At 34.8% G+C, this 13,031-nt stretch overlaps 1 protein-coding gene across 4 annotated transcripts in view; it reads left to right on the top strand.

Annotated features, from left to right (window-relative positions):
* MED14 (mediator complex subunit 14) overlaps positions 1-13,031 on the top strand; it is a 61,234-nt gene that overhangs the window by 13,513 nt on the left and 34,690 nt on the right. For all 4 annotated transcript variants that reach the window (XM_039342180.1, XM_039342179.1, XM_039342182.1 and 1 more), the window contains exons 4-11: positions 794-967; positions 1,821-1,950; positions 2,756-2,884; positions 3,180-3,287; positions 5,131-5,263; positions 6,944-7,094; positions 7,626-7,737; positions 11,061-11,186. In XM_039342180.1, coding sequence (XP_039198114.1) covers positions 794-967; positions 1,821-1,950; positions 2,756-2,884; positions 3,180-3,287; positions 5,131-5,263; positions 6,944-7,094; positions 7,626-7,737; positions 11,061-11,186 — 1,063 coding nt within the window. The remainder of the gene's footprint in view (positions 1-793; positions 968-1,820; positions 1,951-2,755; positions 2,885-3,179; positions 3,288-5,130; positions 5,264-6,943; positions 7,095-7,625; positions 7,738-11,060; positions 11,187-13,031) is intronic.

Below are 13,031 nucleotides of genomic sequence, written 5' to 3'. Positions count from 1 at the left end.
CTCTAATAAAGTTACCACAACAGTATCAATTTATCTAGGCTTTTGCTTCTGATTTCAACTTCAGCTCCCACTCACTAGACCAGGGGTAGGCAACCTTGGCTCTTTTATGATTCGTGGACTTCAACTCCCAGAATTCCTGAGCATGGCTGGCTCAGGAATTCTGGGAGTTGAAGTCCACAAGTCATAAAAGAGCCAAGGTTGCCTACCCCTGCACTAGACACACTTTTCTTTCTTTCCACTCTTGAGCAAACTCTCATATATTCCTGGTTGGGCTGTCTATTTTGATAGAAGTCAGGGTTTTCTCAGGATGGGGTTCCCTACCCTTCTCAGTTAAGCAGTGAAGCTTGTCACCTGTCACAATTCTGTGCAATGGCTTCCTTGATTTCTTAGACAAGTCAACCCATACATGAATAGTAGTAGAGCTGCTTGGACAAGCTATACTGCTAGATAACTATACCGATATTTCTTTTAATAGGTTGTTATTTCTCCTTCTTTTTCCTTGGTTCTTCAGTAACTAATTCCCAAATTGTCTCGCAAATGCATGATCTTGTGCATCCAACCACTGCACGTTCTTAATATGATTTGTGTATTTACTTAAGAAATATAATGCATAAGATTAACATTAATTGTAATGTATTTTCTTATAACAACTCCAATATTTATTTCATCATAAATGCTGGCTTTTGGAATAGATTACTTATAAGTAGTTGTGCTTCATAGGAGCTTTTAGATATAAGTTAACAATAAATAATTAGAGAAGGATTTATTTCTATGTATTATTATTTTTTAACAGATGATATCAAGCTTTTTAGATCAACAAGCTATTCTGTTTGTGGACACTGCCGATCGGTTAGCCTCACTGGCCCGAGATGCTTTGGTTCATGCCCGTCTGCCAAATTTTGCTATTCCATATGCTATCGATGTGCTAACAACTGGGTCATATCCACGATTGCCAACATGTATACGGGTAAATTACTCTGCAATTTTAAATTGTTATCTCAAGTGCAGTTTTCTTCATAGCTTTGTGTCATTTCTGAATATAGCCTTTTTGAAATAGTCTTAGTTATTAAAATGTACATTAGTTGGAACAAATTATGCCAAATATTTCCTATTGATCTTAAGACACCTTGCTGGAATACATGATAATTACCCACTATCAAATTATTAGCCCAACTTAAAAATAAGATTTATTTTTATTTTTTTTTAAGTATTTTAATGTTGTAAGCTGCCCAGATTTACTGTATAGAAGTTGGGCAGCCACGTAAATTGTTTATTAAATAAATAAAATAGTAGCTTGTAAATTTCTCCAGAACTTTGCTTAAGGCTAGATTTAACAATATGCTCTGGTTATTGTTGATTAATAGTTTAAAGTAGCTTCATTTTTAATTATGAAAGCATTTGAATAAGATTATTGTTTTGAACGTATTAGTATTCTTCTATTAAATAATCATCATTATTATTATTATTTAGTTGTTAATCATGTTGACTGTGATTAGTTAATTTCTAATTAAATGATTCAGTTTTATGATATGATGTACTTTGATGAGTTTAGTTGGGTTTACAGTTCTGTAATCTCTCAAGCTCAAAATACCCTAATTTCTGTATTTACTGGTTAATAATAGTTCACTGAATTTCACTTGTTCGTTTCAAAATTGCATGAAATTATTGTACATTTTTTAGCTAAGCCTAGTAGACTCATGGCTAATAGTAGCCTATGATATGAATGCCAAGGTTTGTCCTTGAAGTTTTAGCTGTGTTTTCTAATGAAATGCAGAGTAACTTAAATTGGTATGATTTTAAAATTCACTTATCTGCAACAGGATAAAATAATTCCTCCTGATCCAATAACAAAAATTGAAAAACAAACAACCTTGCATCAGTTAAATCAGATTCTCCGTCACCGACTAGTAACCACAGATCTTCCCCCACAGCTGGCTAATCTTACAGTAGGTAAGAACTGAAATTACTTATTTATGATTAAATGGGCTCAATCCTATACAGGACTTAATCTCTGAAACATCCAAAGATGCAGGAGAATGAATTATGACTGAAGGATATGGGAACTTTTTTTCATATCTTTTCTCTTTCTAAAATTTTATGTCAAAAATAATTTGTTTCTTTCTAAGTTAAGTTCCTAAATTCCTTGATTGCCAGCTAATGAGCTTTATGAAAATTAAAAATAGACAAATTGGATATAATATATAATGATTGAGGATTAATGGCCTTAGAAAAGTAGCAATGTATGCATCTAGCAGAATTTGTTTATTGGCTCTGCAGGCTTTTGGATCAAAACTTGGTCTAAGTTGACTAAGTAGTGGATATGGATATGTGTCTTCAATAGTAACTATAATCTTGGAGAACAACATTATTCCACTCTAATTATCAGGACCTGTGTTTTGATTAGCTTTCATTTTAATTTCAAAACAAGTTGGAAGTGGGTTAAAGAGAAGTGATATCTACAGTGGTAAGGGAATTAAAAGGGAACAAAATTAGATAAGAGTTAGGTAAAGAAGGTAATTCAACAGGAAAAGAAGATCTATTTAGGCATTATGAAAGAATTACATTGTCCTCAATCTCAGTGTGATGTCTGCAATCATCTATTCCTCTTCCCAAATCTTTCTTTTTAGCAGCCTTTTCTATTGACCCTTCTCAATTTAAATGAAACTATTTTTCTTTGGCCTTTTAAATCTGTTTTTCTTTTTTCTTTTGCTTGGTATCTTTTTTTGTTATTTATTTTATTGAATTCTGGTTTTAGCTAATGGTCGTGTAAAGTTTCGTGTGGAGGGTGAATTTGAGGCTACTTTAACTGTGATGGGAGATGATCCTGATGTCCCATGGCGCCTTCTCAAACTGGAAATTCTGGTTGAGGATAAAGAAACTGGAGGTAATGCCAAAAGATATTATCAGATTGAAAACTTATTTCTGAACATTTGTCCCCAAGAAGTACACTTTGTTAACCATTCAATTAAAATAAATTTTGATGATTTCACAATCATCGCAAATGCTTCTGTCTCTGAAATTTTACTCTTGGTTTTCTTGAAGTATGTGCAGTACTGGTAGCCCTTTTCAAACATTAATGACATTAATCTGTTACTGTAAAATGTAGGATTTAAACCAACATTTTAAATATTATTAGGTCATCTTTTAAGAAATGTATTTTATTTTATTATTTATGATAGATGGACGTGCCTTGGTTCATAGTATGCAGATCAATTTCATCCATCAGTTGGTCCAGTCCCGGTTGTTTGCTGATGAGAAACCTCTACAGGATATGTACAACTGCCTACGTATCCTTTCAAGAGACTTGTTCCAAATTGATATGGATCCTGAAATATTTTTAATGGAAAAAATACATTTAAAACACACAATTTAATGTTATAACAAAAAAAAGGTGTCCATTAAAACAAAATGTCCATTCAGTCCAAAGGGGATTTTATATATTTTTATTGTATTGTTCATAAAATGGGGGTGCAATTTTATATATGTGTAAACTGAATAACCAGGAGTGCTTAATCTGTAGGCAGATTTTACCAATTGCATCTGAATCCACTACATCAAGATCTGTAAAATGGAGGGGTTTGTCTATATTCTAGTGAAAAACTGTATTTGTTAAGACACAGGTCGGCAACCTGTGGCTCCGGAGCCGCATGCGGCTCTTTGAGCCTTCCCCTGTGGCTCCCAGCCTCCTCTGCCTTTGCAGAGAGAGACAGAGACAGAGAGAGGCAATTGCGCTTCCCTGCTTCTCTCTCTCTCTCTCTCTCTCTCTCTCTCTCTCTCTCTCTCTCTCTCTCTCTCTCTCTGTGTGTGTGCGTGTGTGTGTAAAAGAGAGTGCACTCACAGTGTTCTCCGAGGAGCTGAAAAGCTTACTGAGCTGAGCTCCTCCCTTTGCTGCGTCTCTGCAGGAAGCAGGAAACAGGAAGCATGAAGGGCAGGAGAGAGCTACCTAGCCCAGCTCTGCTGACTCAGGAATTCTGGGAGTTGAAGTCCATGAGTCATAAAAGAGACGAGGTTGCCTACCCCTGAGCTTGTTGGACAACAGCTTGAAGCTTGCCAGGTGAGCAGCAGATAGGAGGTGGGGGAGAAAGAGAGAGAGAGAAAGAGAGAGAGGGAGGGGGAGAGAGAGAGAGAGAGAGAGAGAGAGGAAAAAGAGAAAGAAAGAGAGTGGGGGAAGAGGAGTGGCAGACCCAGGGCAGATAGAGAGGGAGGGAGGGAGAGAGACAGACCCTTTTGACATCTAAAATGAAGATAACACTGCATATATCCTTTTTTTACCTGTGTGTGTATGTAATTTTATTCTCTTAAAGCATTCTCTTGGTGATCATTGTTTTAATAGTATGGATATTCCCAAGAGTCATATTTTTACTTTTATTTTTAATGTGCGTGTGTGTATGTATGTATGTATGTATGTATGTATGTATGTATGTGTATACACACACACACACACACACACACACACACACACCTATAATAAAGGTAAAAAAGGATATATGCAGTATCTTCATTTTAGATATCATAAGGGTTTTGCGGCTCCTGGTGTTTTGTTTTTGGTGGGAAACGGGTCCAAGTGGCTCTTTGAGTGTTTTGGGTTGCCTACCCCTGGGTTAAGAGAACAGGTGGTAAAATTAAATGAAAAAAAGGAATTCAGATATTTTAATCAATTTACAATGTTTTTATATGAAAGTTAAAGACATGCATACCACAGAATTATGGTTCAGTAAAAAGAAAATATATTTCTTTGAAATTAATGAAAGAAGTACAACTTTGTTGTATTCATTTGCTTAGACTCAGTACATATTGAGTCCACGTGGGCAAAGACATGCAAAAATCAAGATAATCTGAAAAGGAAGTTTATTTCACAGAATTTTAGTTGTATTTGGGATTCTCTAAATATTTAAAACCATTTATTATGAAGCATATTTCCTCTACATAAATTTTTAATATGCCATAACATTCTTCTATTCTGTTCATCAAGTATGTTATTATGGTTTAGAAGGGATAGCAAGTTTTAGCTGCAATGTAAGATTGAATTTCTTACTAAATTCGTAACAGTGTATTTTATTTATGCATTTTTACTTTGATGTTGTTCTTTCTAAAGAAGCTCAAAATATCTACTTAACCAAACCACTTTAGATTCCTTCTGCCTATCCCTGCAGTTGGAAGTTTTACATTCACAGACTCTAATGCTGATCCGAGAACGCTGGGGTGACCTTGTACAAGTGGAACGATACCATGCAGGCAAATGCCTGTCCCTCTCTGTCTGGAAGTAAATAAAATCACTATTATCTGTAGATATTCTTACAATCAATGCAAACACAATTCTATTTATAATTATTCTTTGTTAAGCAATTTATATCTTTCAATGTAACAATATTATATTGTTGGAAACCGATAGAATGAAAATTAGGAAACCCTTATATTCGGATAATTTGATATATAATGTATAGTTAGATTGTATGGATTTCAAGGAAAGTACACTGTTTCTTAAATAAGTTACATAAAATTGATTTCTGGGATGGGGACAAATAGTTAACACAATGAGAGCAAATATTCTGACCTGAAAATAATATATTAAGTTATATTAGGGGAGGTATTTTAGAGTCATAATTTCCAGAACACCTGCAAGAGTAGTTACAGTAGTCAAGTTCTGTTCTCTAGGCAAAGATTTCATAGTACAGTATTATTGCTTTTGGAAATGCATGTACTAGAAAAGCTAGATCCACACCTTATATAATTAAATTGGCACACATATGAAATCAACAAAATCTTCCTAATTTTTGCAGTTGGTCTAGAGATTGTGCAATTTTATGAGTCAAATTTCTTGCCATTGAGGTATATCACTGTATGTATGTATGTATGTATGTATGTATGTATATTCAGTGTAGAACTTAGTGAGAAGTTGAAACTATCCGTATTGGGATATAATGGAAATGCAGTTGCTACTTTTGTGAATTTATTTAATGGCTGGTTCTTATTTAAGAAGTTAGGACCACTAATCACAGCTGCTTGAATATATACTGTAAATGCCGGCATACAAGGCGACCCGGCGTATAAGACGACCCCCGTCTTTATAGCCGGGCTGCATTCCTAGAACGTCGTCTTATACGCTGGAAACTACCAGTATTTCCGGCATATAAGACGACTCGGCGTATAAGACGACCCTCGTCTTTGGTGCCGATTTCAGCGCTCGCGGAAGTCGCCTTATACGCCGGCATTTACGGTAAATGTGAATATTTAATAGTATTAATTCATATACAATCAGAAGTGAAAGCAACATTTTGTCTTCTTTAGACATGTATGAATATGGTATGGTATTTCCAGGGCAGCATACATATCTGAAACCTAATTAAAGAAGACGTTAATAGTTTCCATCTATTATATTTGTTCTTTGTGTTGAATGTAAAGTGTTGGTATTAGCTTCGTCCCTTATTTAGGCTTAAAGAACAGCTAACAAATTTTTTTAATCCATGTAACCTACCTCATGATTTGAGATTAATCTTGGAGTTCGGGCTGCTTATTCGCTTGCCAGTAGGAATATATGACAATTTTAGGCCACAAGCCTAACTAGTTATAAACAGTAACACATTGCCATAGGTTTTCAAATAACTTTTAAAACTTATTTGACTCAAGCCTTTCCCTTAATCAATGCTTTTGTGATACTGATCTGTGAGGTGATTAAATGTGCCTAAATGGGTCTATTTAGTGGAAAACAATGAGCAAAAATGAACAGCAAAGCTAAAAATGGTATATTAGGCATAATTGTCAAGAATTTGAAAGAGCAAAGAATTCTTAACATTGTGATTGTGTGCCTGTTAGAAAAGTGTTTCTTGAACTTTATAGAGAAAACAGTTACATTCTTTTTTAATACAGTAGTAATATTTTTTACCAATTTATCTGAATGTTCTACCAAAATAGATTTTTATCTAACATAGCATTTCTTTATTAGCCAACAAATTGTTGGGAGAAAAACTGGAACAGCATCGCTTCATAAAGTTACCATTAAGATTGATGAGAATGATGTATCAAAGCCTTTGCAAATTTCTCATGAACCTCCCCTTCCAGCATGTGATTCCAAACTAATTGAGAGAGCTATGAAGGTAAACTTCAGCAGTTTAAGTTGTTTCAGTTTAAAAAGACTTTTTTTTAACCCGTATGTTTATTGTTAAAATTTTGGGATATAAAGAAAATAGAAAAAAGCAAATATTGAAATACAAAAAAGATGTTTCAAAAAAATCCCTACCACATCATTTTTTAAAAAGGTTTTTAAATGATGGCAGTTTAGAAATGTAAAATGATTTTGCAAAATGGATTGCCAGGGCTGGAAAGATTTATATATTGTAAAATTTATTATTAGCATGAAATATATAAAAATATATAAAAAGAGTTCTGCAATGGACAGATACTCTTGTTCCATTAGCTGCATTATATCAGTAAATCTTATATTGAAAAAAAACTTGCTTGATTTAAGCTAAGATTTTAGAAGATACTTAGAAAGGACCTACTACTTAATTTAGATGAAACTAAATAATAATGACAATGCTTGAACTGCTGCACAATATCCCCTTATAACCACAAACTCCTCAGAAAGTTTTGTTTTTTATTAACTGATTTTACTTTGATTTTTGTAGATAGACCATTTGTCAGTAGAGAAGCTTCTAATAGACAGTGTGCATGCAAGAGCACATCAGAAACTCCAGGAATTGAAGGCCATTCTTAAGAGCTACAACACCAGTGACAATTGTATGTGGCAGTATCCGTATAATCCTTTCTTACCTTACTTCAAGATAAAAGACTTGATTCTGAAGTAAATGAAGTTACTCTGCCAACTTGCCTCTGCCTCATATAATAATATAGTAATCCTAATAATAACCATAATAATTTTAATTCACTGAACTGAAAGTTTTTTTGACAATCATTACCTTGAATATGACATAGCAAATTAATTAAAGATTTTTTAAATTTTGGATATTTTTAACAAGTTGTCAGCATTTCTTTTATGAGGAAAGTAAAATGGTATGAATATTATTTAGTATTCTTACGCCAGAGATTATTTCTAATATGCTTTTGAATTGGTTCTGAGTACTTTCCAAATTTTTATCAGCTAACACACATTTTCAGGGATTTAATTTTTTTTTAACAATTGTTATATTTATTTTAATGTGCTTATTCAAGAGGAGTATACATTAAATTGTTGTACTAAAAGTTATCTAAATTTGATCTTGGGTGGTCCCCTCACGCTCATAAACCCAAGTCCTTTTAGGCAAGTTTGCTAACCTCTTAGAGAGGTGTTTTGGGGTGGATTATAGAAGACAAGAGAGATTACTTTATTATTATAAAACGTGCAATGGTTTTTTTTCAAATGAAGTATTTTGATTAAAATCTGTTACTGGAATCTGGGTTTGTGCTTACTTGTTTCATACAACAAGCTGAGTTTCTTTGTTCCTTCATGCACCTAGTTCTCTGTAGATAGTTTGGTTCACTAATACTCATTTATAGTCCTTTATATATAGCTTTAAGCTGTTTTAATCATTAGTGTTTCTATAAGTTAATGAACAAAAAACAATTGCATATGATTGAATGAAAAGTAATGCCTCCAATATTATAAGTAACCAACAGATGGTACTGTTGATGCACTAGAACACAGGTCGGCAACCTGCGGCTCCGGAGCCACATGCGGCTCTTTGAGCCTTCCCCTGTGGCTCCCAGCCTCTGCCTTTGCAGAGAGAGACAGAGACAGAGAGAGGCAATGGCGTTTCCCTGCTTCTCTCTCTCTCTCTCTCTCTCTCTCTCTCTCTCTCTCTCTCTCTCTCTCTCTCTCTCTCTCACTCACTCACTCCCTCTCTCTCTCTCTCTCCCTCCCTCTCTCTCTCTGTGTGTGTGTGTGTGTTTGTGTGTGTGTGTAAAAGAGAGTGCACTCACAGTGTTCTCCGAGGAGCTGAAAAGCTTACTGGGCGGAGCTCCTCCCTTTGCTGCGTCTCTGCAGGAAGCAGGAAGGGCAGGAGAGAGCTAGCTAGCCCAGCTAGGCTGACTCAGGAATTCTGTGAGTTGAAGTCCATGAGTCATAAAAGAGACGAGGTTGCCTACCCCTGAGCTTGTTGGACAACAGCTTGAAGCTTGCCAGGTGAGCAGCAGATAGGAGGGGGGGGGAGAGAGAGAGAGAGAGAAAGAGAGAGAGAAAGAAAGAGAGTGGGGGAAGAGGAGTGGCAGACCAAGGGCAGATAGAGAGGGAGGGAGAGAGAGACCCTTTTGACATCTAAAATGAAGATAACACTGCATATATCCTTTTTTTACCTATGTGTGTATGTAATTTTATTCTCTTAAAGCATTCTCTTGGTGATCATTGTTTTAATAGTATGGATATTCCCAAGAGTCATATTTTTACTTTTATTTTTAATGTGTATATATACATATACATACACACACACACACACACACACACACACACACATATATATATATACACACACACACACACACACACACACCCCTATAATAAAGGTAAAAAAGCATATATGCAGTGTTATCTTCATTTTAGATATCAAAGGGTTTTGCGGCTCCCGGTGTTTTGTTTTTGGTGGGAAACGGGTCCAAGTGGCTCTTTGAGTGTTTTGGGTTGCCTACCCCTGCACTAGAAGCTGATGTGTTCTTTATTATCTTATATTTCACTTCAATTGATTGGAATTTAGTGTGGAAGAAGGTTGTGTTATTCATTATGAAATGGTAGCCTGTCATGAAAACTCAGTGCACTTTAAGCAGCAGATTGAATTTCCAATTGCCAAAGAAGTTGCTGCAGTTGAAATCCACTGTGGATTGCATGTTACTTATGGTGATGTTTATATTGAAGTGTATATCATGCATTGCTGGGCCCAAAAATATAAAGATGGTGGTCCAGTAAGAGCTGGTTTATGTGAGCGAGGCTAAAGTGGGTGACCTGTAACACAGTAACAACTTTCATGTGAGAAGAATTGGTGAAATCATTAACCACAGTTGGGTGATCTTACAGGGAAATTGCTGTCAAGTTTGGCATTTCATAGGAATGTTCATGCAAGGTGGGTTCCTCATATGGCAATGGCAAAGGTGAAAATTTCAAGAGTTGATATTTGCCAGCACTGGTTGTTATACACTACAAAAATGAAGGCGAGGATTTTCCTTTGATAGCATTGGGATGGCCAGTGAAACATGGGGTCATCATTATGATGCAAAAATGAATTGTTAGCCCTGGAATATCATTACAAGATTTACCTAAGGGAGGAAAATTTCAGTTTCCTAGCTTTGGTAGGAAAAGTCATGGTTGTACTTTTGGAGATGGAGATAGTGTTAGTCACATGATTTCCTTGAACCTGACACCATTATCCACTCTGCTATCCATTGGAATACTCAAAACTTGAAACAATGATTCAGCAGACTTCAGAAGCACAAAAAGGAAATTATGCTGCAATGGAAGAGTTGTCTAGGCCTCATAGCTATCAAGCCACCCAAGAATTGATTGAAAAGTTGGATCTATCATCTTATCCCATCTGCCATGTTGTTCGTATCATGTAATTACTGCTTTTTCCCAACATGAAATAATACCTTTGCAGCTATATCTGACTCAGATGACAAAGTCAAGAGGACTATCAGGACCTGATTGAATAGAGAAAACGTAGAGTTCTTTCATGATGGCTTTAAGAAGCTTGTCTATCTTTGGCAGAAGTATGTAGCAATTGGTTGCAGTTATGTGGAGAAGTAAATATGGGTAACATTTTAAGGATTATTTTCCTGTTTGGATTATTAAAATACCCCTATTTGGACTAAAGTTATGGATGGAGGCATTACTTGCCATTCAATTCTCATATGTAGAAAGAAACAGTGAAAAAAAATGTTAGTAGCAAAATGACATTCCTTGAAAATATAATTTTATTGATGCTCATTAAGCTGAATGTAACTTTACTGAAATAGTTTTATTGAAAAAAGGATTTATTTTGATTTTTTTCTTATGATTGAAGCCTGCAGAGGTCCAAAGTTAATCTTGAAATTTTCCTAGTTAAAATTCCATCTCATCTTATGAATTCTCAATTCTTTAGCTTTTATCGAAACAGCACTTCCTACACTTGTTATTCCTATTCTGGAGCCTTGCGGGCGATCTGAATGCTTACACATATTTGTAGACCTTCATTCTGGAATGTTTCAGTTAATGCTTTATGGAATTGGTAAGTAAATAAGAGCTCTATCATCATTTAAGACTCACTTCTAATGATTACATTACATCTTGCAGAAATCAGCTGTTTTTCTTTGTATTGGAAATTAAAAGTAAAGATTTTTAATCATAAAATTTGCTGGTGTATTAAAAAGTGGTGGTGTCAAATATAGATCTATAAGTCATTTGGTCAGTTAGCATGTAGTGACTTGCAAACACAATACAGTGAAAATTGAAAAATTATTTGCCAGAGAGAATAATGGTTATTAATGCCAAAAAGAATGGGGAAATTTTGTTTAATATATTTTACAAATGAAATGGCTTGGTCATGATCATAGTTTGGCATAATACATTGCACTTAATATAAGGCTTTCCTCCTAATAACATTTAAAATAATATTCTTAAAAGTTATACCTCAAAATTAGAAACACAAAACTTAGGAATACAATTCAAACAAATATATCTGTAAAAGTCTAAATAATACAAATTAGCAACTAACATGAAATTTTTATTCAGATCTATCAATCTATCTAATCTATCTAATTTATACACAGCCCATCTTACTATTCAAATGACTTTGGATGGTTTATAGATTAAAAACTATAAAATTCATACAAAAGACAAAATTTAAAGGTTAGAAGAACAAGTTAAAAAGGTGGAGGGAATGCCCACAAGCCATCTATTACATCAAGGATTCTTCTTAACACTTTTCCAGAAAGGTAGAAGGGTGGAGTGTAGTCTCACCTTAGGTAGCACAATTACTACTACTTAAACAAGAAACTGAATCTTGATTATTTGGAAGTATATTGCCTGGTCTTTCCTGTCTGTCCAAAAGAATAACCATTAAAAACATGAAATATATCAGCTCTTAACAATCCAACTTTTAGAACTTAGCAGGCACACAAATTTCCAGGATTGCATAATTATCTTCTTTGTGATATAGGTAGTCCTCCACTTACAACTGTAATGGAGCTTGGGATTTCCATCATGAACAACCTGATTTTATGATATTTTTTTGGTGGTTAAATGCAGTGGTTGTAAGAAGAATCCATTGTCCACGATGGCCATTTTTTGCCGGAAACTAGAAGAGAACACCAATTTCAAGAAAAAAATGTCATAAATCACTGTTACATGACTGCAGGATGCTGCAAATGATTGTAAATGCAGGCCAGGTGTAGAGAACCCAAAATACAATCACATAATCTGGGGGGGGGGAGAGTCATCAGAACTTCAAATCCAGATAAGTACCTTCTGGGGGTCCTGTTGTAACTGATCAACTAATTAATTAACTGATCAACTAGTTAATCAATTTGTTCTTGCAGGATATTTTTGCAAGATATTCTTGCAAGATATTCACAGAATATCTTCATTAGCCAAGTGGTGGTTTAGACAAATTATAGTAACTAATTGGGTTCTTAAATTCTATTTTTTAAAATTATTGAAGAAGAAAGATGGAAGGTTGAAGAGCAGGGGAACGCTGTGTTCTGCACAGCAATCAATGAGAAGTCTTTGCAGTTATTAAAGTTTTGAAATACTGGACCATGAGTTCTTAGCAAAATAATTATTTCTTCCCATGGAGTGTTTTAAAATCTGTTAGTAGATTTTATGGTTGGTGCACATTTGCGGATCTCACAAACTAGAGTGTAAAAAGCAGAAGGTCAATTATACTGGACATTGAACAGTGCCCATTGAATTGGATTAGATCCAGAATTAGCCATGCTGATTACTTTTTCTGATATTAATGAGAATTAAAGTAGGTCTAATTGATTTTCTATGGGTCTGTTTGAAACATAATAATATCTAATTCTAACCTTTTGACAATACATGGCTTGGGAGTCGGTTACCTAAGAAATTACCT

This window comes from Crotalus tigris, unplaced genomic scaffold, assembly GCF_016545835.1.
Source record: "Crotalus tigris isolate CLP2741 ecotype Arizona unplaced genomic scaffold, ASM1654583v1 scf7180000017775.1145084777:2100578, whole genome shotgun sequence".
Classification (NCBI taxonomy): domain Eukaryota; kingdom Metazoa; phylum Chordata; class Lepidosauria; order Squamata; family Viperidae; genus Crotalus; species Crotalus tigris.
Note: the sequence above shows the minus strand (reverse complement) of the source record. Positions and strands in the feature narration are given on the sequence as shown.